Source organism: Cygnus atratus, chromosome 23 (assembly GCF_013377495.2).
Source record: "Cygnus atratus isolate AKBS03 ecotype Queensland, Australia chromosome 23, CAtr_DNAZoo_HiC_assembly, whole genome shotgun sequence".
In the NCBI taxonomy this organism is placed as follows: Eukaryota; Metazoa; Chordata; class Aves; order Anseriformes; family Anatidae; genus Cygnus; species Cygnus atratus.
Window position 1 is genome coordinate 4,216,085 of NC_066384.1, and position 22,391 is coordinate 4,238,475.

A 22,391-nucleotide genomic window follows, 5' to 3' on the forward strand; every position below is an offset into this window, starting at 1 on the left:
GGCACGCACGCGGAGATGACTTGCGAGGGCTGGCACCCCCCAAAAGCATGGGGCTGTGCGCTGGCACACGGCCCCGAAAAGCAAAAGGCATTGAGGCAGCTCTGGCTGCAGCCAAACGCACGCAGAAAAAGGAGCCGGGGTCCCCAGGCTGCTCCTCCCGGACACGAGATGGAGCCAACAGCCGGGACACGCAGCACGAGGCCCAGGAGATGCCTCCTTCCCCTGCCCTCGGCGCCCCAGCACGAGTAAAGGGCTTGCTTGTTCAGAAGCTGGCAAGGCCAATTAATCTAATGAGGTTTTGCAGCCAGGGACTATTGTCAGCCAGCAAAGGCGCAGCGCTGCAGCGCGAGCACACGGGCGGCTCCTGGAAGCCAAGGGGATTTGGCACGGCGCAGCCCGCGGTGAAGGCAGGGACGGATCCTTCTGTTGTGCCCCCGACCAGCAAGACCCACACCCGAAAATCAGGCACGCATCGAGCCCACAAAACGCACCTGAAAGCGGGGCTGCGAGCCAGAGCTGCTCTGGCTGGGGAGATTAATGGCAGCAGGGACCTTGAGTTGCTGAAATGGAGGCAAAAAAAATCAGCGGCAGCCCCTTCCCAGCCCAGCCGCAGTGGCTGCGCTCTCCGCGAGCAGGAGCAGGGGCTCATTTTGTACAGCAGGGAGCACGCCGAGGCCGGCAGCTCCTCCGGGTTATTTCCTGGGTGCTGCTGCTGCCCAGATTCAGCTCCCCCGCCCCCCCCCCCCGGTGACCCCCAACCTGCCCTGGCTGCGTTTTGGCACTGGAGGGGATTTCTGCGGGGACGGCCTAGGGAAGGCACCTCAGGACTGGTGTCCTTCGGGAGCTTCCAGCACCCTGCCCGGGTGCCCTCGATGAAATGCCGAACGCTCCAGGCTCCGCAAATTCTGGCCCAGCAGCCCTGGGAGATGCCCTGCAGGGCACTCACGTGGCCCGGCACCACAGCGCACTCACAGGCAGGAGAAATTAAGAGCCAGGCAAGCGGCAGCAGCCCCCGTGCCCAGGACCAGCCCCTTTCCCCCTGCTAAGGAAGCACCCACAGCTCCCCACACACGCCCGGAGTAACACACGGAGGCACCGAGTGGATAGAAAGGTTTTTATCAAGTTTACAGTTTTAAAAAAGGATCACAATTGTTTTTTGTTTTGTGTTTTTTTTTTTTTTTTACATGTACATTACCAAAAAAAATTGCAATTGGGATCTTCGTCCAGGGGTTACTGAGCCGATTATAAAAAAAAAAAAAAAAAAAAAAAAAAAAAAGGCAGCAGGAAAGCCTGGCTTACACGGCAACCGACAGAGAGAAGTACAGACAGACAGGACACGGGAAAACAGGAGGTAGCGAGTCTGCGCCCGGCTGCGCAGGTACAAACCCAGCTCCGCTCTCCCTGTTGCACACACACACCCCAGGCAGCAGGGTCTGGCCGCCAGCATTTGTTTTGCAGGGGTAAAAATAAACCCAAAGCAAACGAGTCTACAGTGTTTTGCTTGTGAGGTGTTTTTTTGTTTTTTAAATGGAGTTTCTCTGCTGAAGCTCCTTTGGTCTGAAGCGAGTAACCCCCTGCGCCCTGAGTATCCGTCCTACAGCACCCTCCTGGCCCCTGGCGTGGACGGGGGCTTTCAGGACACGGCCCCCATCCCTCCTCCCACCCCATCCTCTGCTCAGCAATAAACCCCTACAATACAAGTGGAATAATTGCTCTTATAAATATATTTATATCATATATAGGAAAATAAGGCACTTCGGGAGGGTTACAGCTCGCCTAATTCTAAGACATTCTAATCAGGAAGAAAAATGAGTTAGTTTCTGAAATGAATTAAAATGCACGTTAATACAGTAATAAAAACCATTCGATCCACTTCCCACTTCAAGGCTTTGTTTAAAACCGAAAGAGAAAAAAAAAAAAAAAAAAAAGCACGCCCAAAATCCAACAGCAAGGAAACCGGACCCAGAGCAGCAGCACCTGCCCCGCGCGGGCTCCCCTCCGAGCCCGTCAAGGGCAGGCGCTTCCAGGAGAGGCACGTTAAATAAGTTCACGGACTGAAAATATCCTTTCCCTGAAATGACACTCCGCACAGTTTCTCGGCCATCTGGGACCTCCAGGAGCCCCTTCCCTCGATCTGGTCTGGTGCTTTGGGTCTGATAAGGAGAGGAGAAAGCAGTGAAGGTCACCGACTACAGATGAGGCTCCGGGCTGAGCCCGGGGAGCCGGGACGAGGCTTTCCCTGCGCGCGCAAAGGAGGGGTGGCGGGGGAGAGGCTGCCGGCAGCCAAGCACTGCGGGCGAGGACACCGGGAGAATGTTTAACCAGGAGCGAGGCGCCGGGGAGGAGAGGCGGCGGTGGCCTGCCCCAACTCGACGTGCACGCGGAGGGAGGCAGCACGCCCGGAGCAAAGGGCTCCCGGACGGGCGAAATGGCTGCTCCGGCTCGGCGTCTCCCCGCGGACACGAGTCGGGCTGAAATGGGAAGATGGGGGCTTCCCCCCCAGGCAGGCAGAGAGGGGAGGACCCAGTCTGCCAGCTCTCGCTTTTGGCTTTGTGAAATGCTCGAGGCTCTCTGTCTAAGCCAGCCTGATGCGGAAAGAAAAGGACTAAGCAATGACCAGCAAAAATGGCAGGGGAGTCGAGCGCAGGCCCTTGGTCTACGTGGGGCAGCAGCCCTGCAGTACAGCACAGCTGCTCTGCCTTGCAAAGGTTGTTTTTGGCACCTCTCCTCTTCCCCTACTGGTTTAAGAAGTATTAAGCTTACTTGGTGGCCCAGTGCTCTGCGATTTTGCAATGATACTCTCAGACGGTCACTTTACACCAGTTGTTTCTCAGGGATCTCCGTGCTAGAGCTTTTCATGGTCAAAGACTTAACACAAAACAAAGGAAGCCCTCCCGCTTGTCCACAGTCCCTCTGCTTAGGACCCAACCGTTTTGGTTCTCACCTTGGGAAGCACGTTTGAAAGCAGCCGTGCTTACACAGCAGGCTTGCACGGACAAAGCAGCGTCCCTCCCGCTGCCAGGAGGGCTTCGCAAGCAGGCGAGGCAGTCGGAGGAGCGGACTCCACCCGCGGCCATGCCGATCACCCACCCACACGGCATCCTTGTGCAACAGGCAGCATGGGGCAACCGTGTCCCCAGCGCCCCGAGGCACGGCCCTGCCTGACAGCCCATCCATCTGGGTCGCACGGAATATGGCACTTCTCTGTATTTCACGCGACAGAAATACTCGCTCCCCTTTCCCAACAGGGGCCGAGTCTACTTAAGGCAATTCAAAATTAACTCAGGTTTGGCATTTGTGAGCTCCTCGCTTCCCTGTGTGATAATGCTGTCAGCCTGGGTTAGCTTAAAGGTCCGTTTTCCCCAGGAACCTGTCTCCAAGAGAAGCCAGAGGAGGATGCTTACGGAAAGAGCAGAAAAACAGCGGCAGCGCTTCTCCTCCAGCCCCCCTTCCCCAGCTCGCAGCAATAATCGGTTTGCATTTCCAAGTCCCTCCACTGCACAACGGCTCACTGGCACTCGAGGGGTTTGTTCCCTCTTCCAGAACCTGGAACTAGCACTGCTCAGATGTTCCCAGCCCGTCGGGATGCCTCGCTGGCTGTGCCCTTTGCATCCTGCTCTGCAGCTGACTCGCTGACAAAACGTAATGGCGCAGAGGTCCAGTAAATCTCTCCTGATCGTGCTCAGGGTCGCGCTGGATCTCAGCTCGATCCACGCCCTGGAAAAACCCATCCTCCAGGCCCTCATCTGCTCTGTCAAAGATTAAAAAATGCACAAACACACGCAAGAAATCGGTAAGAACTTAATGGCACAAACTGAAATCATCAATCAAACCTCAAGAAGGATTTTCAGCAACCTAGCAGCCTCGGGCTGGGCCTGGCATTCCAGGTATCAGCAACATCATTAAACAAGGCAAGCCGGAGAAGGAGAACGAACAGGCACAGGTTGGCAAAATACTTGACAGTTAAGAAAGGCAAAGAGGTCGGAGATTTGGTCTTAATGGGATGTGCTGCTGGTCCCACCCCACAACAGCTGGGCCCACGACCTCCAAAGGGCTTTGGAATTGCTTCCTTGCATGACCCCGACGGAGGCAGTCACATCCAAATGAAAATACAAAAAGCGCATCTGCAGCATTGGGGGATTGGTTTCTAGATTTCCAAGATATGCATATATTCTATGTAATATAAAACAGCAGTAACACCTAGGTCAGCTAGTTCAAGTTCTCCATTTTCTCCCCCTGCCAGTACTGTGTTTGTAGTGAGCAGCCAGGGAATCTGTAGGGTTAGCCAGGAGAAGAAACATTTTCTTAAAATTAACTATAATAACAAAACGCGGGGAAAAATACGTAGGTTAGGTCTGATGTAACCAACGAGCAACTCAAGTTCACACACGGGATGTTTTTAGGCACACAAACTCCCTTCCTTAGGTGGAAGGGAAGAGGAAGCAAGGGTAACACCAGCATTTTCTGCTACTCAAGTCCCTGTGTAAAAAGTGTGGTCACTGCACCAGAAAAGCACCTCTTCAAGCTGGCTGCAGCATTGCCCTGAACAGGCCAAAGTGCCTGGCGGTCAGAGAACCTTCCCCCCACCCACCCACCTCCCTGCTCTAGGCACTTCTTTTTTTCTTAAGCACGCTCCCGGCACGAACTGGAGAGGTCAGCAACGCGGAGCTGCCACCGCTCAGACGCGGCTCAGCGGGGCAGTGGCTCTGCTCCCCCCGGAGCAGGAAGCCAAGCAACCGTTCTGCCCGGGCTTTGCATCCCTCTGTGCAAGCCTCCTTTGGCAGGCTCGACAAAGCAGTCCAGGAGATTTAAGGAAGGTAAAGGCAGCTCTGAAAAAACAGCAAGCCCCTCCTCACATTGCACCCAATGCGCTCCGCAGCCCTAGAGCCAGGAAGCGCACCCACGGGGGGGGGGGGGAAGTCTGGAAATACTGAGGTGGGTCAGAGGGGAAAGAATTGTGCACTATTGCCAAAAACTGATTATTTGACAGCGGGATGCAGCAGAGAACAGACATTTAAAGCCCATTTTCTTGCAGCACTACCAGTATTCACTGGAAAGGAAGAGCCATTAGATCAACTGTCTGCTGTTGCAATGAGAAAACTAGCTGAAAATGTCCTTCATCTGAAAGGCCGCGTGGCCACAACGGGATCATCCATCTTTACTTTAAAAATCCCTCAGGATGGAGGGGTTTTATGTGCTCTGCCTGGTGGCATCGAGAATCTGGAGGTTTAGCTCTCTCTTAAATAAGCAACCGTTACGCTCCCTCCAGCTAAATCCCAGCGCCGCCATCCTCACTGTCCACGAGGAGACCTTTCGGAAAGGCTTCCCAAAGAGCACAGAGTCCTGCCAAAGCTGGAGGGGGAGGGAGAGGGGAGACATGCTGGTGGTTGTCTGAAAACCCTTGGCACATCTTTGGTTACAGGATGAAAAAGGAAACGGTGGCAGGTTTGGCCACCCGGTTCTTTAGGAAGTTGTTAACCCAGAAAGGAAGGGAACAGAGGGGATAGGACCGTGGTTAATCCGACCATTCGTCCTCATCAAACTCCGAAGAGTCATCCTCAGAGTCGCTGTACTCCACGGCGATGCGGCGTGACAGGATTGTGGCCACGTCATTGCCCACAACGTCCCGCTTCTCCTGTTCCCGCTGCTCTTCCACCTTGCGGAGCTGGAAGCCTGTTGGGAAGAAGGCAACGGAGGGGATCATTCAAAGGCTTTGGTCACACTGAAATCTCCAAGGCAGCCATCCTTCGACGCAATCCTCTGAGCAAGACAGCCTGTACTCTGCCAGCGAGCATTGGACACGCTGTAGAATAACACTGATAGTGAATGACAGCCAAGACAGGCTGGGTGGGCAGGTGGAATGGCAAGTGAATCGTTTCCGTGCTCCTCTGCAGGGTCACACCCCTGCCATGCACTCCGCTTCGCAAACCTGGACCGCGCCAGTCCTGACACGGCCATTTCCAAAGCGCAGGCAGGGGCACACAACCCGGACAGGGTGTCATCAGCGTGGGCACACCAGGAGGGCCCACGGGGGACCAGCCCCAAGCTGCAGGGTAGTCCCAGCCCTGCTCGTGAGACACCGGGGGTTCTTCCCCCACTCAGGACACCGGGGGTTCTTCCACAGGCTAAGGAGAAGCTGGCATCAAAACGAAAACCTACCTTGACGGATAGCTGAGAGCAGATCGCTCCTGGCATCGCTAACCGCAGGCAAGGATGACTTGGGCTTGGAGGCGGAGGTGTCCGAGGGTGGCGGTGGCGCCGGGGGGGCATCCAGACCACTGGAAGACAGCGGCGGGGGGCCGGGGGGCGGCGGTGGTGGAGGGGGAGGCGGCGCGCTCCCGCTGCCCGGCTGAGGCAGCGGAGGTGGGAGCACGCTGGCATATTCGACCGCTGGAGGGGGCGGCGGTGGTGGCGGGGCAGCAAACTCGGGGTGAGGAGGGAAGGAAGGGGGCGAAGGGGGCGGTGGGGTCCCCGGGGACGGGAAACCCATGGGAGGAGGTGGCGGGGGCATGCTCCCCATCGGCGGTGGTGGCGGAGGCGGCGCCGGAGGGGGAGCAAAGCCCGGCCTGGTCCCGGAGGGGGATCCGATCGGAGGAGCTGGTGGCGGGTGACTCGGGCTGACCAGGCTGGATCTTTTGGTGCCTCCAGAACCAGAACCTCTTTGGTTGTCTACAGGATAGCTGTCGCAACAGAAGGAGAGAGACAGAAGGCTATTAGCTCTGAGGCCGGGTTACACCACACAGTCTCGGTGTTAATGCAAATCACGTGAGTTGGCTGCAGCCTGGACAAAACCTAACTTCTAGGCTTAACTGCTGCTTCCATGAGACCTCACTCCTTGGTTTCAGTTTTCCTGCAGCATTTCTTTTAGCCAACACCACGAGGACAAAGGAGAGCTTCTGGGGACTGGCAGAAACGCCATCATCTGTCCCATCTCCCAGGCTGACGAGAACACGAGCCATCTCACCTCCCTGCCAGGGGCCAGGCGTCACATCTGAGCTCAGAGCGGCCTCTTGGCTGAAGAGCTCCTGCAGCACTGCGAGCCACTACCCCACCATGCTGAGGTCAGACTTATGACACGTCAAGCAGGGATGTCTACCGTGATAAATCGCACGAGGACTGGTGGGTATGCCAGGAGAGCATATGCTCTGAACACCTGCTAGGAACAGATCTCTGCACTGGATTCCACGGCTCGGAGCTGGAGCGCAGCAACCACGTCTCAGAGCTCGCCACAGGGATTGGAGAGGAAGACGCGGAGACCCAACGTGCTCTTAAGGAAAACACCGAGTTCCCACTTACGGCAGCTGCGTTGTACCAGAAAACAATTCTACCCAGAAGATATTGTAACGTCCTATGTACGCGTAAAGCAAGCCCTAATCCGACATCTCGTTGCGCTGTAAGGCAGAAGAGGTTTGGTACGTTTGCCATGAAAATGTCACAATTTTTGGCAGTGCACAGTGCTGATCCATGACAGGCTACTGCAGATCAAACCTCGCTCCCAGGATTCTTTAAAAACAAACCACCAAAACAAAACCAGATAGGAGAAGATCTCCATGGCTAGGCAGAGATCTAAGCAACTGCACAAGGCAGCTTAAGCTTCATCTGAAAGCTCGTTTCTGCTCTGCCCTAGAGGAACATGCCGCAGAGTGGAGTGCTTGGTCTCTTTGACACATCAGAAGAGCCTTTTCTGCAGCACTGTTGCCTTTGGATAAGATGGAGACAAGCTAACGCAGTCCTGTCTATCAGACATACTGTTACTGCCTTAAAGAAAAAAAAAAGCTACTCTCTTGTTTCAATCCGTGTGTCTCAAGCCACCGCTGGACCGTAATTCTCCTCTCCAGAGGTGACTGGAAATCACCATTTCATCTGATACAAAGCAGCTGCCCTGAACTTCCACTGGAGTCTCCGGGAAGCAGTCGGCTGGCGTGTTCAAGTCCTTTAAATTTAACTACATCTACATCTTCAGGGCCCACGTCACGCGTTTGTCAAAAATCACAGGGCAAATGGCAACAACAAAGAAAAACCACAAGCGGAAGAAGCTGTTCTTTGCAAAGCTCGATCAGGAGCTTGAGTCTGGAACGACTGCGCTGGAAAAAAAGGGACTGAAGCAACGCATGCAACGGAGCCAGACCACTAAGTGGGACCCCACTCTTTCAGAAAGCAAAACGAGTCTGCTCGAGCTCTCGACCAAGTCTGTTCTGCCCTCCCGTACAGGAGCAACAGTGGCAGCTGGGATTTACAGAGAGCTGCGACTGTCCCTGCCTGCAGTTGCGCTTCCCCTCCAGACAGGAGCATCCTGGTTCCCATACAACACCCGTTAGGAAGTTATGCTGAACTATCTCAGCCTGTCTCATGTCATCCTTTTACACCACCTCCTACTCCTCGGTGACAGAAGGGATCCCGTAGGCTTACCTAAATTCCACCGGGGGTGGAGGCAGGCTGTCATCTGGGAACGAAGGAGGTGGTGGCACAATAGAGTCAGTCTGCGGCGGTGGCGGGTAGCAGTTCACGTCCATGCTTTCGTTTGAACCGATGCTGCCGTTCTGATACACCATGTTAGAGGGGTACCTGAGAGAGCAAGACAAGCACCGTGTTTAGGAGTTCAGGGTAACGTCTAAAGGTCATTTTCCCCCCTCGCTTTGCCTCCTGGAAGGGTTACAGCCACACAGCTGTGCAACGTTCAACCAGCAGACAGCAGTGATATTAACCACGTAGACGGATCAACCTGCAAGATTTAGAAATTAGGTTTCCTAGCAGGAATGGCTTTTCACAGCACAGCTGGACCTGCCTTTAGGTGGGACTTTATCAACCACCACAACAGGATACACAAAACAAAACCTTAAAGCAACATTGAAAAAAAGAAGCCTTTTTCTCAAAGCATCCTACTGAAGAACCATGTACAGTTTACTCTGCATAATTCTTTGGCTAGATGCTCTCATGTTTATTTACTGCTGCCACACAGCAGAACAACACATGAGTATATTTTATTGAACAAAAAAACAAATATTTTTCTTAACATTTGATTCTAGGGAAAAAAACTTACGAGTGCATTTTGACCAGCTTGCACTTGATAGACTCCAAGTTACACCGCCTATCGTCAGCGACAAAAAATAAGAGGTACTAAAATATATTACAAATTAAGCTTGAGCATAGATTATCAGGAAGCACACCCAACAGAGATGCCGTTAAATGCAAACAACCAAAGCTGAAACATTGCTGAAGGAAGAGACCACTCTCACGTTCAAGTTTCAGTGGGCTCGTTTCACTGTGGGCTGGGGTGGTGAAATCCCCCCAATTCCTGGGGGCTCCGAACCTCAAAAGAATTCAAACGCGTGGACGCATTTCCACAAGAAAACAGAGGAGCAAGAAAATGGTGCTGTTGTGCTGCTCGATTCCTCTGCTAGAAACCAAACCTGTTCTCCTATTAAACTAAAAGCAAGTTTTATTTTTAGCTGGAGAGTGTGATTTAAAGAGAGATTTTTCTTATATGAAAGGAAGCTGCAAGGAGCAAGCAGGCGAGAAGTGCATTGTGGGGAAGGCGGTCTGCTTCCAGCCTGGCTGGTGTCAAAAGTTAAATGAATTCCCAAGCCAGCAGAGCTAAAGAGAGATCTGCAGCTCGAAATACTTGGCTGGGGACTGCCCCCGCTTCAACTTTAGGGTGTGAAGAGCCATTTGTGAAATGTAACAAAGCAATCACACACTACTACCAGGATGCCACCCTGCTCCTCAGCGTAAGGCCCAGAGGCTAGGTGCGATGGGCAGGGCGCTGCGACGGGACAGGGAGCCGCAGCTTTCGACACTTGCGTGCCCGCAAGGCAGGCAGCTGAGAGCAGACTTGCTGCTGAAGCTGTTCCTGCCACCTTGTTTAAACCGTGTAGCTCCCTGATTTATTTAGCAAATTTTAAATCAGCAGACGGATTTACTTTGGAGAATCTGATTAGTGGCGGTATCGATCCACACTGTGCAGCAGATCTGGAGAAGCTGCAGAGCAGGGTGAACTGCATTACAATCAACAACGCCCGCCCGCTCCCCCTCGCTGGGGAGCTGAGCAGAGAGCCCCAGACTTGCTTACCCAGCAGGACCGTGTTTGTCCTTTATCTCAACAAATTCTTGTCCCATTTTCAGCTTCTCCCACTCTTCTTTCCGGGTTTTAATTTTCCGTGGATTCACATTTCCTCGGTTAGGATTCTCCTTTTTCTCTTTCTAAGGGAGGAAAGGAAAGGGAGGAGGGATCAAACAAAAGCCTTATTTTTGCTTTAAACTCACTGGGAACAGGAAGGGATAGAACGGAGATGCAGCAGTTTCAAGAAAAAACATTCTCAAAGAGGGCCAGGATTTTTCATTCACTTTCCCGATTGCTGAAAGCTCCAAAGACCTCCCAAACAAAGAAGATGGAGCACAGACAGCATCAAAAAGACAGCATCCAGTTTCCCTAGTGCAGTTCAGACATGATGCCATTGTTACACCCTGGCATGACCACCTGGAGGGCAGAGGGAAAGCTCAGTTGCCCCTCATCAATTCAGTTTTTGGCCTCCGTGTCAAGACTGCCAAATTTCACCACCACCTTGCTAGCGTTAAGTGCTTTGGGCGTGCAATGTGGATGCTTGCCCACAAAGATCTGCTCATTTTCTGTGTTCTGACATGCCCCAGCTCCCTCCTTTGTTATTTTGATTTAGAAAGAGCACGATCTGTTTTGATATTTAATACTTCAGTTGCTCAAAAGCTAAATAAAGTATGCTCGAACTGAATCTCTTCCGGTGTGACTTTTGGTGTTGGTGAAGAGAGGTCCGAATCCTCTGGTAACCAAATCAGGAACTCTACCTGGTGCTTTCAGCTCAGATGGTTTCGCTAAGCCTCTTGATTGCCCCTAATTTAACATTATGGCCTGTTTTTGCACTCCTGAAGGGATATTTTCTTCCACGGTAGAATTTTTTACAGCGCTTGAAACCGTGGCGTTGGGGCAGTGGGATTTGCACTTCTTCAACACTGAACAGACCCCTGTGCGATGTCAGAAGTACAGAAAAGACCGATACAACTTTCTCCCCTGCTGACTGCACCAGCGCTATGTTTGAAGACTACAAATTAAGCCATTTTAACCATACAAAGAAGGTGGTATTTGGAAAAACAGATTAAGGACATCTTTGTTGTCTTTTTTTAATTAACAGGGATGAAAGTAAACCAGATAAAAACTTCTCTGAACTGATCCCTGAAGAGCTTAAGAGAGCAAACCTGAATTTTGGATAGCAACTTTGGAGTCCATGGTTCATTAACACTTCCCACCTCCTTTCCCACCCTGACATGCTTCTGTTGGCAGACATCTCCCATTTCCTCACCCTATGTTTCCGCTTTTCTTTCATAATATCCTTGGTGTCCTGAAGCATTTTCTCTTTCCAAAGGTCAAAGAAATACGAAGGATTTGTGTAGAATTTAAGTGCCTCTTTGCCATCGTCCCTAGAACAGGGAAGGGAAAACACACACAAAGAAGGGCCAAGTCACGCATTTGTTTGAAGCCCAAAGAAAACACAAGTCACAACCCCAGATAATAGTCTAAAAATCTGCAATGAGAAGGTCAAACGCTCTGCTCTCGCCTCCATCCTCTGTTTCAAAACAAGCAGCAGACCCACCGCCCCGCAGCAGCCACCGCTTGTCCCAGCTCTCCTACTTGCCATCGCTTTCGCCCTCACACCAACTCTCCATTATCTGGATTTCGGCACCTGAAGAACTCAGCCGCTCTGAACAACCGCCAGGAGAGCAGCAGGTCTCTCACTCCAACTCCCACTTGTTTGTCTTGTATTTTTGGTGTGAAAAAACCTCTTCCCAGCCCAGGAACCCTAAATCAGACCAGCAGCGTCCTTGAAACTCATGAGTGCGCGTGCACGCACACACACACTCTCCTACTTTGCAGTGCAGCCGCGTCTGGCAGAAGACAGCTGCCTCCAGCTATCTGTAATTACTTTTTACCTGTTCAAAAGATATTTATGGATGTGGGCTAAGTCTCTGTATTCTGACCCCCTTACTTCTACTATGTATGAGATGAAATGGCACGGCAGGACTGCTAAGAACTGGTTACACAGCCCGCGTAGGTCACATCAGATGTCTCAGGCCAGGCACAGAAGGCCACAGGACGTATCTCCAGACCTACAGGAGTCTGCTGTACCCACCTGGGTGAGAGCCACATACAGATGTACGCTCTGCAGTTTGCACTGCGGCTTTCTGGAAAGGAGCCACAGGGCTACAGCGAAGCACAGGAAAAATGCATCATCTGCACAACACCTAGCATGTTTATGCAGTGCCAGCCAAGCCTTGCCCCAAGGCAGTCACAAAAGTGACAGCGGGTAACCAAACGTATAATTTCCGAGCTATGCTCATTTGTACAGCCTCAAAAGCAAAGTTTCACGTAGTCCCAAGGATGGAGATTTCCTGGTGGACCTCAATTTGGCAACAGTATTTCCCGTTGAAGAGTGTTAACTTCAATAAAGCATGGGATGGGAAATGACCTCCTCAGCAGACTGGCAGGAAGAGGTACTCCTCTGTAATGGCACCAGGGCCAAAGGAGGCGTTGCAGTGTTACCTGTACGGGGAGAGAATGTTGAGAGGTGGAGGAGTATTGCAGGTCCCATAGGTTTCAAGGACAGGAACTGGGAGAGAATCTCTGTCGAAGAGCTTCTGGTCCTGAGTAGTGGAGCTTTTGAAGGCCTTCCTGGTGTTAATGCCTTGCAGAGAGACTGTAAGAAAGAGGAGAGAGCAAGTGAAGAACAGCTTGACCCAGGCCAATGACACTGAAGATCAAGTAGCAAACATCTGATTGCAGTTGGAGTTCTTGGCGTGCTTAGCACTTCTTAAGGTCAGGTTCCTTTTCCCACAGATCTCTTGGGAAATCCAGCAAATCTCAGATCATGCTGTGCCAAGATCTGCTGCGGCAGCTCTCAAGAGCCGCGTCTCTACAGATGCGATTTCAAACCCCTGCACCCAAGACCCAGGAAGTCCATGGCTATCGAACTGCTGAGGAGCGAGTTTCTACATGGAGACTTGCTAACAGCCAAGTCTCGACTCGGCCAGAAAGGCTGCCCACACGAGCAGCACGGTGCTTTTTGGGAGGGAAGGAAACTGTCCCTCTTAGCCCAAGAGAAGACATTCCAACACCAATCACAGCACCAGGCTTATTTTAGGGTCACGAACCAAGCACGCTGATTCACTGAGGATCTTTACCACGCTTGGTCTGCAAGGACTCTGCTCCACTCCATTACCTTCTTCCTCTTTGGGATCCAGCTGAGTGACTTTGACTTGCAAGCGGTCAACTCTCTCGACTAGAACGCTCACCCGAGAGGCAAAAGTGTTGGCTTGAGTAAACAGCTCTCCAAATATGTCTTCTGCAAATTTACCTGCAATATTAAAGTGTCCACGTTACCCCCACGAGCCACAGACCACATGCGATCTCCCAATTTGTTCTCCTGAAGAAGGAAGGAAGGAAGGAAGGAAGGAAGGAAGGAAGGAAGGAAGAAGAAAGAACCGTACTTTCTCTTCAAGTTTCTCAGCGTTAAGTTTAATACCCAGGAAGACAATGCTCTGTTCCACCAAAACCTGACGTTTCTAAGGGATCTTTAGGCCATAAAGGAACAATGGAAACACACAGTCAAGTCAGTATTAAAGTAATGAAAAAAAGAGGGATGAGAACATTATCCTGGTCTGAATCTGGATGGGTCTGTCGGTCCTTTAAGATTCTCTGCTGTTCTGTTTATTAGACAAGAAAACACAGTTAGCTTTTTATTGCTCTGGAGAATCTCAAAGGCTCCCAGTCTCCAGCAGGCCTGCCTCCAGGGTAACTGGCACGTATTTACAAGCTCAAAGTACTCTGCAACTAGAGAGCAGACCAAGTCCTTGATCCTCCAGCCTGAGCTATAACCACAGACGAAAGCACTGACCCTTTTGTTCCTTCAGGTGGCAGTGTCTGAAAAAATGATGCACTCACGTTTATTCTAAATCAAAAGCAAAGGGGAACTTCTTAAACAGGAATATTCTCTCTGTAACAGCTTGGATTGCCCAGTGGGCTGCGATGACAAACATCATCCATCGTTTGGACGGCGAGAGCGCCCAGGGGCTTGGATCAAGAGCTCGCCGCACCACTTAGAAGCATAACAAAAAGATGTGCCCTGTCCTTCGGAGTTTAAAATCTACATATAAACAGGAGTTGACCACAGGTAGGCAGGGATAGGCAAACCGAAAGAAAACCAAGGGCCTACAACGAGTACTGTCTTTCTGCTCTGCTCTCAGGCGTAACCTCAAACCGGGAACCCCAAGCGTGCTGAGGACAAGGCTGATCCGAACAGACTCGGCACTGACGCCAGACGTCGGCCCGTGGAGTTCCCACTGATGGGAAACATTTCCAGCCACGGCTGCTGAGTACGAGGCTGCTCTCAATAAGCAGTCTGGTTTTGAAGTGCATCATCATATGGCCGACAGTTTGTTCTGGAATCTGTTACTCCTGAAGATCCTCGCCGACATTCAAGAAAGGATAACCAGTTGGAAGCCCGAGTTTCACAGCGATTTTGGAAAAGCTGCTTGTCTGCAACAAGTCACATCACAAAGACAAGAGCCTCTTCCACATGGCGAGCAAGGGCAGCCGCCAAAGCCTGTACAGACACCTTCAACTGCCTGGCTGACACCAACGCCAGAAGAAGCTGTCCATTCTCCTCCCCTTATCAGCTACTCGTTCACAATCCCATGCAGCTCTCCTTCCACTGCCAAGCCCAGAGAACAAGCCAGGTTAAAAAAAAAAAAAAAAATCAACCTCCTCCACCCTTCTAGGTGGCAATGCCAGCTTGAAGCGTCTGCAGGAAGCAAAGGCTGGAAGTTAACTTCAGCTGAACTCCTTCCACTCTCCCAGACAACACTGTCTCCGCATATGCTCCATTAACGAGCCCAGCCAGCCTGCCTCAAACTCACGGGGAGGATTTTATTTCTGGAGACCTAAGGGCCAGCTAGCTCTTGCTGTAGCCAGGTTTCACGAAGCCCAGCTCTCCTATTTGACCAAAGGAAGCGAGCGTTTAACCGTAGGATCATCTGACACTCCCCCGGCAACAGCTCGAAAGGGAAAAGTTGTAATTCGGTTCTACCTTAATGAGAACTGAGAATCGTTTCCAAATTTCGCAAGGAACTGCAGCAAGCATTAGGGAAAAAATAAGGTCTTCGGTTTGCGATGCTGAGCAGTCCATTTCAAGCACAAAATAACACAAACAGCATCGCCTACGGTGGTTTTGACCCTGGAAGGAGAAGAAGGGGCGGTGCGTGTTCCCCTGCCTGTGTAAGTGCAGCAGTCCTGCCTTATCTCCCAGGATCTCCCGTGCACTTCTGTGCTGTGTTTCACCTGCAGTTTGAGATGGGGCAAGGCAGAGATTAATTTTTTGGTTTAGTTACTTCGACTGCAAAAGTGCAACTTACAATCAGAATTATCTCTGTCATGCACTGGCAGGAAGACAGACGGCATGATTTAATAGGTCTTTCCATCTTTAGCTTGTGGATTCTATAAAACCACACACAAATGCACAGTCGACTTATACAAAGTGCTACCAGCTGTGATAGTAACGAAGGCTAAACTCACTGGAATATGAAAGTTTGACAAGATTTATGTTTGCATCTTTGTAAAGAGACTGTGGTGCACTAGGCTTGGCTGATTATTCACTTGACAGGGCTGTCACAGCCTACTGAACCTGCTTTACGTTCCTGTAATATTCGACATGCGAGGAAGGAGCAGATTTCTTCCTCCCAAGCAAGAGAGGTAAGGCAGGGGGGCAGGAGCGTGGTCATCTGGGTGCGAGCGCTCTGCAGCAGCTAGTCTAAATATTGGTTCGTTTCGAATACTGCTGACCCTAGGGAAGCGGGTAGGAGATGGTGCTCATCGTTTCCTCCCCACCTGCCTCGCCCCCTCTGGCACGGAGAAGCACGCCAGTGTCACTCAGAGCCACCTCTCCCGAGTTTCCCCCTCCGGTGCTCCCCTCGAGGTACCTGAGATTGGTCCAGCATCGGGGAGCGACACCCCGGGGTACCTCCCCAGTAAAGGAACCGGGCTGCAGTTTGCCTTCCAGAGCTTTGCTGCCTCTGACAAGGCAGATGCAGGCAAGCTTTGAATATCTGAGAAGGTCTAAACCTGAAGGATCTCGCCAGGGCTCCGTCACACTAACCCACCGCGTGCCTTTGGACCGGGATTAGCTTGCTGTGCAGCTGAGATTTGCACGGCTTTACTGCCTTCTTCCTCCTCATTTCACATGCACGAGATGGATTTTACTCACACCCCACAACCATCTTGGCTACCAGACCTAATAAACGAACAAGGGTCAGTCGGATACAAGCAGAAAGACTGGTCCTGCCTGCGCAGTGACATTTCTGCAGCCCAACAGAACGCGATACTGACTGGCAGCAAACACGGGCCCAGATTTTACCAACAGCCACGGTTTTCCCTGCTGGCAAGAGACCGTACCCAAAGCTCCCCTGCCACGTTCACGCTGCTGCAAAAGCCAAGGGGCTCGCTTTGCAGAGCAAGCAGGAGCGCTCACGGACACCGCCGCGAAGCTAAACAATATATTCGTTTGATTATCAAAGGTTTGCTTCAAGGGCAAAGGTGGCTCATCAGAAGCCAGAGCGTTTCGACAGAGTAAAGGAGTCATCCCAGAGAGACCACAATTAACTCTTCTCTCCTCCTATGGCACGTAGGCCCCCGTTTTCCCTCTGGCCTTTCCAAGGCTGTCGGTCAGCCCACCGGAGAGCCGAGCTCAGCACGGCTCCAGCCTGTGCCGCCATTTGAGCGAGCAGCCCCAAGCCCCCCACGCTCCGGAGGCAGGGCTTTGCTCAGGCTGGGGACTTTGGGTCTTCCAAGGTAACAAACAGCAGGGGCAACCAGGCGCCTTCTGCATGGGCGCTTTAATTATCTTTCATTAAAAATAAGACTACTTACACGCTGCAGATTCAACACAGTCAAGCTCCATTTAGTAGCGCGTGCAATTACAGGCACATTCTCCGACACAAGATCCTGGCTGCTCTGAGAGCCTCCCATTTTACAAGCCTGAGTTGTGCTCCATCCTTCCATCTGCAGCTTCGCCGCAGCCTTTCACACACTCACGCGCACACACGCACGCCCCCCTCCCCCCCCATTTTCTTTTAGATGGGAAGGCAGTGGGACCAGGGATATGAAATTAGCATCGGATTTCTTTAGGAAAACATTTTAGCATTACCCAGGGAAGGCAGATGGGGGAGAAATAGGAACACAAGAGTAGAAAGGGAGCTAAATAAAGAGCACTAGCGACTCCTGAGGGCAACGCGCAGGCTCGCCATGGTACTCACTCAGGCTGCCCAGCTGTCGAATGACATTTGCCAGGGTGATGTTGGTCATGCATTCCAGCTCGCTTCGAACGCTAGGCAACGTCTGACGGCACAGGTGCCTTGGCTCAATGTTCCTCGTTACTAACGGCATGGTGGACCTGCTTCAGGCACTGTTCTGAAAGATGAAAAACAACCCAAAAAAGAAACAGGAAAGGATTACTCAACCGCAAATTCCAGGCACACCAGAGCCATGGTGTTCGTTTTTCCTGCTCTCAAATGGCTTTATTTATAAGCGTCCTTTCCCCCCCTCCCCACCCTTATAAAACTGGTTCTTCAGAAATAAAGATCCTGCAGTTCCACGACTTGCAGTGACAGCGAAGCCCCACCAGCTCAGGTACAGAGGCAGAGACGGAAAACTACACAGCGTCGCCCACGCGCAAGGTGCTGCTGGCACCGCCGCAGCCGTTGTTCCCTTCCCACCCATCCGCCGCCTCAGAGCAGTCTCCTTCCTCCCGCGCTCACGCACAGCGTCTCGGGCGAGCCGTACAAGCTCTCAGGTTTGCTTAAACCGAGAGGATGAAGACGGGAGAGGTTAAAAAAAAAAAAAAAAAAAAAAAAAAACAACCACACAGCTTCTTGCAGCACGCCGAGGCCGGCACGGTGCCGCCCTCCTGCAGCAGCACGGCCAGGGCTCTCCTGGAACAACAGGAAGCGCTCGCAGCTGACCAGGAAACTTTCTGGTGGCTGTGCCTTATCCTGCAGGCTGCACCCCTCTTCCCTCGGGAAATCCCCCAGGGCCAGGGTTTACACTGCACCATTGTTTTCCTGCCGGGGCAGTTGAACGCTGAGGGAGCTCTAATCAGGATGCAGGGCTAGAGCGCGCTCAGAGAGGAATCAAGATTGATTGTGCCGCGGGCAGGCCAAGCTTCCAGGGCTTTCTTAAAAATCAAGAACCCATAAGTGGCAGGAAGTTACGCTGCAGAAAGTGCTTTTACGTGCAGGTCAGTGCCTCGGACCAACGAACCTCCTCTGCTACCAGGCCGAAATGTGGGAGCGACGAACGTCTCTCGGAGCGTCTGCCTCCGGGAGAGGGGGAAACTTGGGGAAACAGAGCGAGGAGCGCGATCCACGCACGAAACCTTCAAAACTCGGCGAAAGCAAATCCATCGCGACCTCCTGATTAATTTAGAAGGGGAAAGAATCGCTTTTCTAGGTCAGCTGAGGAACAGCCCAAGAGGAGCAGCCAGCTCCCATGTGATAGGCATGCTGATCTGCTCGGGCTGGGTGTAAAAATAAAACAGGAAGCTAACAGCTTGGGGAACATGGCTTCCTGTCACCAGCAGCAAAAAACCGAGCGCCATAAAAAATCAGCTGTTTGCTCTTGACTTTGAGCCACCCTTTGATAGTCTCCGTGGCAGCTGGCAGCTTATCTTTGAGGTCCAGGAGTCCTTCCTGGATGCTTTTCTATCAGGGTGTTAAGAGGAAGAAGTGGGCATTATCCCTCCTAATTACCTCCCGAGCCAGATTTTGAATTGCTAAATTTGACCCATTAAGGCAGAGGAGTTCAAGAGCTATCTCCCAGACAAACAGCTGGAGGTTGCCATTTCGCAACGCCTCCGAGCGAGGGGTTTTGTGCGCTCGCCCCCCGCACCAGGAAAGGGTCCCCAAAATTGCAAACCTCCCGGAAGAGGGGAGATTTGCCTCCAAATCGAGAAAAGCAGAGATTCTCCCAGGACTGAGGTCCACGTCGTTCTTCGCCGTGCCCAAGCGCTGCAGCAGCCCTCGGTAACTGCTGGGATATTTAAAGAACAGGGTGAAATAAGGAAGGACTCTGACCTTCACTTCTAAACACCCCGGGTTTTATTGATTACAGCCCAAGCCCTACAATCTTTTGCCAGCTTTAGCGCTTTAAGCCAGACAAAGTTTCCCAGCTCCCCCCAGACTGCAGTCTGCACCAACAAGCAGCTCTCATAAACAAGGCAGCATTTGCAGGCTGCCTGCGTCGAGCTTCTCCCCCGTGCTCCTCGGGGCTTGGCCAGGGCAGCACATGCGGTGGGAGCTGCAGAGCCTGGGTGGACACCGAGCCCGGCTGGAAACCTTCCACGGCACAGGACAGATGGGAGGAAAACAGCGAGAGGAAAAAATGTGTCTGTAAGGGGGGAGAGATGTGAGCTTGCACTGAAAAAGGTAAAAAAAAAATGCCAGGTCAGACAGGAGCAGGTAGCACTGATCTCTGCACTTATGGGGAAAAAAAGGGCAGAAAAATGGAGCAATGCCCCCGGAATCCACAAACCCACACCAGCCTGGATATGTTGTCTGTGCCTTTCCTCTCCCAAAGCCTTTCCCGTACGCCTGGTTTGAAACTAAAAGCAAGGAGTAGCGGCGCGAGCTGCTTTTTTGCGAGGGTACTGCCCGACTCCAGCAGGAATTTGCACCGGTGCAAGACAGCCAGCAGCGAGAAGGGCTAAGAAAAACCCTCCCTTTATAGCCTAGCTCGTGCTGCCAGCCACCCCCACCCTCCCGGCACAGCCTGCCACACTCCACTGCAGAATCCAGAGTTTCGCCCTTGTGATCGCTCCGACAGCGCCGCTTCTTCCCAAGGCAACGGGGACGGCTCCAACGGGGACGGCTCCGCAGCCCCGCCGCTGCTCCTAACCCCAGACGAGGGCTGGTGAGCGGCAGCACGAGGAGGTGTTAACCCTGCACAGTGCCGGGGACGAGCAAGGCAGGAAGGACGGGATGGGTGACGGACAGCCAGCCTCCGCCGTGAGAGGGGTTTAAAGCAAAGTTTCCTCTCCCTTTGAGCGGACGGACAAGGAGATTCAAGGTTTCAGGTGGTTTTGGAGTAAGCAGGTAGGAAATCTGGGACCTACGGAGCCTGGTGCCAACATCAGCAAGGGAAAAAAAAAAAAAAAAAAAAGCAGTCAATGCCCCCAGAAGGCGGCACTTCCCCGTTAGACCTCATTTTTCCCCATCAGTCTTCGGTGGGTAGGTACAGAGATAACAGCTAATGGGCTCCTGTAAAACCTTCATGCCTCGTGAGTAGGTGGGACAGAGATTAATAGGCTGGATTGGAAAATAAGCAGTGTGTTTTGAAAGCAGGAGGGGCAGAAAATAAAGTGCAGAAGGGACAACAGACGAGAACGGAGGGAGAAGGAGGAAGCAAACCACCGAAGCCAGCACAAGACACAAAGCTGGGGGCAGGGAAGGGACACACTAAGTGAAACGAGGAAGGGACAGGCCCAAAAAGGCTTTCCAGGAGGCTCTTGCTTTTCTTCTTTAAAAGAGTCATTAAGAAAGTGATTGACAGCACGCTACCAGCAAGGGCCATCCAGCAACGCTTTACTTTCAGTAGTCAGGGCAGAACAGCACAGCAGTTTTGCACCCCAGCTAGCCAGAGTGGTCATCAGGCATTAGTCACTGTCACGTAACTACCGCCGACCATATATTATGACTAAATCCTACCATTCAGAAGCAATTTAAATGAAATCGCGAGGCCCCCCAAAAAAAAAATCCTTATCTTTTAGGCAAAGATAAGCATTTCCACTGGCTTATTAATGCCCGAGATTAGATTTGTTTCAGCGCTGGAGTCTGGGGCGCGGACGCTGCTTATTAGAAACGGCGAGGAAGGCGCTCGGTGGGCACGGAGCAACTGCCCCGCTGCCGTGGGGGAGGAGACGGGTGTGTTAAAAGGAGAGAAGAAACCGCCTGCAACAGATTTCTGATGAATATAGGGGAAAAAAAGGCATGCACAGCACCGAAAGCCAGCGCGAGCTGTGCGAGGGAAGAAGTTGAGCGATCTTTGCTGCTTGCAGAGGACTGCCGGTCGGGAGAGCTGTCGGGAAACGCGCCGGCGCCGCTCGCGTGCCAAATCCACAAGCGCTGCTGCATCAGTCGACGTCCAAAAGGCTCATCCTCCTAACCGTCGTGCTTCACACCCTCTTCAAAACAAGCAGCAAGGGGTTTTTCTGAAGTTCACAAATGGTTTGCTCTCCCCCACTCGGAGCAGAACCTTCCTACCTGCTTGGGGCAAGCATTTCTCCTGCAGTCTCCAAGTCACGGCTTGAACGGAGGAAGGCTCCGAGCCTTGTTATGACGGCGGTGACTAAAAGCCAAACCATCCGCAAAGCCCAGCTTCGCCCCGTGGCTCTTTTCCCTTCCTTCGCCTCCCCGCAGCTGCACGCCGCCCCACCTCCAGCCGGGCATTGCCAGAATTCCTCATAATTTCCCCTCTCCCAAAACGCTTACGCAGGCGTTGCTGAGCCCCGGCCCGCTCCGCGCCGGCCCGGAAAGTTTGCTGAGCACGACAAAAGCCTCGCGAGCCGACATTACCGCTCCGGGATTCCTCGCGCTCTTCCAGCCACAGCTGGCACCTCGTTTCCAGGATCCACCGGGCTTCTGCTCCGCATCGTCCTCCCCAGCAGCTCCCGTGCCGGCTCACCGCGTGCTGGGACTCCTCGGGCTTCTCCAGGAGAGCAGGATTCGTGCACGGGGCTTCTTCACGCGGCTCCCTCCGCGACAAGCTCTCACCTGGAACGCCTCGCTCCCCAATTTTTAAGCGGATTCTGGCTTTGGCAATTATTTCTGTAAACGCTCTTGCGGTGCTGGGGGACGAGCGTGGCGCAACACGGGCCAGTAAAGGGGGGGGGAAAAAAACCCAAAAACCCAGCATGCGATTTCTGCTTTTCCTAAGCCAGCACGTCGAGCAAAGCACGAGGTAAATTTCAGACAAGCCTGCTGCTCCCAGATTTCTGGGCAGCAAGTCATCGACTGCTCTCCGCGTGAGCCCTGCTGTAGCAGATCACACAGGAATCCCAGTTCTGGATTAGAATCAAGTACAATCGGTTCGTTTCAAACGCGAACTGCCAGTCTATAAACCCCTCGCACAAAGCTGCCTTATTGACTATTTTTAATAAATAGGGCTGGCACGGGAAAATTGGACGATTGTTCCGAACAATAAAGGAGACAGACTTTGATTACGAGCATTGAGAAGCAACGCAGGGACCTTTTCGGATGGAGTAGTTGCTTTCCTACGCGGGTTCTGTCAACTGCAAACAGCAACTCGCAGCAAACGCTCCCTA

At 52.4% G+C, this 22,391-nt stretch overlaps 1 protein-coding gene across 3 annotated transcripts in view; it reads right to left on the bottom strand.

Moving 5' to 3' along the window:
* Positions 1-1,099: 1,099 nt before the first annotated feature.
* WASF2 (WASP family member 2) overlaps positions 1,100-22,391 on the bottom strand; it is a 33,054-nt gene continuing 11,762 nt past the window's right edge. Inside the window, exons 2-10 of one of the 3 annotated variants that reach the window (XM_050715224.1) lie at positions 17,332-17,485; positions 13,245-13,379; positions 12,569-12,722; positions 11,331-11,448; positions 10,070-10,200; positions 8,410-8,565; positions 6,160-6,680; positions 5,526-5,673; positions 1,100-3,751 (exon numbers count right to left, since the gene is read on the bottom strand). In XM_050715224.1, coding sequence (XP_050571181.1) covers position 3,751; positions 5,526-5,673; positions 6,160-6,680; positions 8,410-8,565; positions 10,070-10,200; positions 11,331-11,448; positions 12,569-12,722; positions 13,245-13,379; positions 17,332-17,461 — 1,494 coding nt within the window. In that variant the 5' untranslated portion in view covers positions 17,462-17,485 and the 3' untranslated portion in view covers positions 1,100-3,750. Of the gene's footprint in view, positions 3,752-5,515; positions 5,674-6,159; positions 6,681-8,409; positions 8,566-10,069; positions 10,201-11,330; positions 11,449-12,568; positions 12,723-13,244; positions 13,380-17,331; positions 17,486-22,391 lie in introns of those variants that run through there. The other 2 variants (XM_050715223.1, XM_035562332.2) reach the window with 2 other exon arrangements.